At 63.9% G+C, this 1,188-nt stretch overlaps 1 protein-coding gene across 1 annotated transcript in view; it reads right to left on the bottom strand.

Annotated features, from left to right (window-relative positions):
- SDK1 (sidekick cell adhesion molecule 1) overlaps nt 1-1,188 on the bottom strand; it is a 513,921-nt gene that overhangs the window by 14,068 nt on the left and 498,665 nt on the right. Inside the window, exon 43 of the mRNA XM_045284375.1 lies at nt 269-398. Within this exon, the coding sequence (XP_045140310.1) occupies nt 269-398 (130 nt within the window). The remainder of the gene's footprint in view (nt 1-268; nt 399-1,188) is intronic.

The raw sequence follows: 1,188 nt of genomic DNA, 5'->3' as shown, positions 1-1,188 counted from the left end.
CTGACACCAGCGTGGCTAGGCCGGCAACGGTCTCTGCATTCTTGTCCTCTGTCCTCGAAGTCGAGAGGCGGTGGTGATGGGTGGACCTGTCCTCACCAATCTGTCCTGGGCCAGCATCTGGCCTTCCTTTGATGTCCCTCTCCTGCCATGAGGGGGCTCTGTCACTGGCTCTGCAGACCCCTGTCCGAGTGGCTAGGAAGCCCTGCCCCAGGACCCCTGGAAACCACGGGGGCTGCTCCTCCACCCAGAAGCGAACCCGGGCACCCACCTCGGACTCAGACGCGTCCACCGACTTCTCCTTGACATTCAGGCCCTCGGTCAGCGCGGTCCCATTGTACTTGTTGCAGATGTCTTCGTCCGAGTAGTGCAGCCCACCGGGGCTGGGCCGGGGAGGGGACCTGCGGGAGGGACCGGGCACAGTGACTCCCCCCAGGCAAGCTCTTCGCCTTTTGCTTGTTAGAGAGCAGCAGCCGGCCTGGGGGTTCGGGCTGCCTCCTGTCCCCCTCTGAGTGCCCTCCAAGGTCTGAACGGGCCCCTGGGCAGCAGACACAGGAGAGCGTGTGTGGGGAGAGCTGACAGCGTGGGCTGGGGACAGGCCCTCCCTGGACTGGAAGTGATGGGTGAGGACGTGAGACTCCCTCTCTCATGTCCTTTGGACATGTCATCAGGAGGGACGACTCCCCGGAGGACACCATGCTTGGTCAAGCGGAGGGGCGGCAAAGGAGAGGAAGCCCTCGATGAGAGGGGTGGACACTGGCTGCCACCAGGGGCTGCAGCACCGCCGCCGTTGTGAGGATGGCGCGGACCGGGCGGTGTTTCCCTCCAGTGCACAAGGGGTCGCCAGGAGCAGGAACTGGCCCAAGAACACCAACAGCAGTGTCTTCTCTCACGCGCGTCTTTGTTTGAACAGGACAGAAGCAACTGGCCTCTCAGTGACCAAACATGGTGAGAAAGGCTCGAGTGATTGGCCTGGTGCCTCTGACCGTCTGCCCCGGGGCTGGAAGCTGACTTTGCTTTGGGGCCGGGCACCAGCGAGGGATGGCAGAAGGGCAGCTACACCTGCAAGACCTGGCGTGGCTCTCCAACGAGGGAGGGGAGGGGCCTCTGTTGGTTCTGAGCCGCAGGACCACGGAGGGGGCTGGGGTGATGGGCGGAGTGGCACCCTCCTAAGAGGAAGGGTCAACGTGG

This window comes from Echinops telfairi, unplaced genomic scaffold (assembly GCF_000313985.2).
Source record: "Echinops telfairi isolate 266 unplaced genomic scaffold, ASM31398v2 ScPeMD7_5;HRSCAF=22, whole genome shotgun sequence".
In the NCBI taxonomy this organism is placed as follows: domain Eukaryota; kingdom Metazoa; phylum Chordata; class Mammalia; order Afrosoricida; family Tenrecidae; genus Echinops; species Echinops telfairi.
The sequence above is the reverse complement of the archived record's forward strand: the minus strand, read 5'-3'. Positions and strand labels throughout refer to the sequence as shown.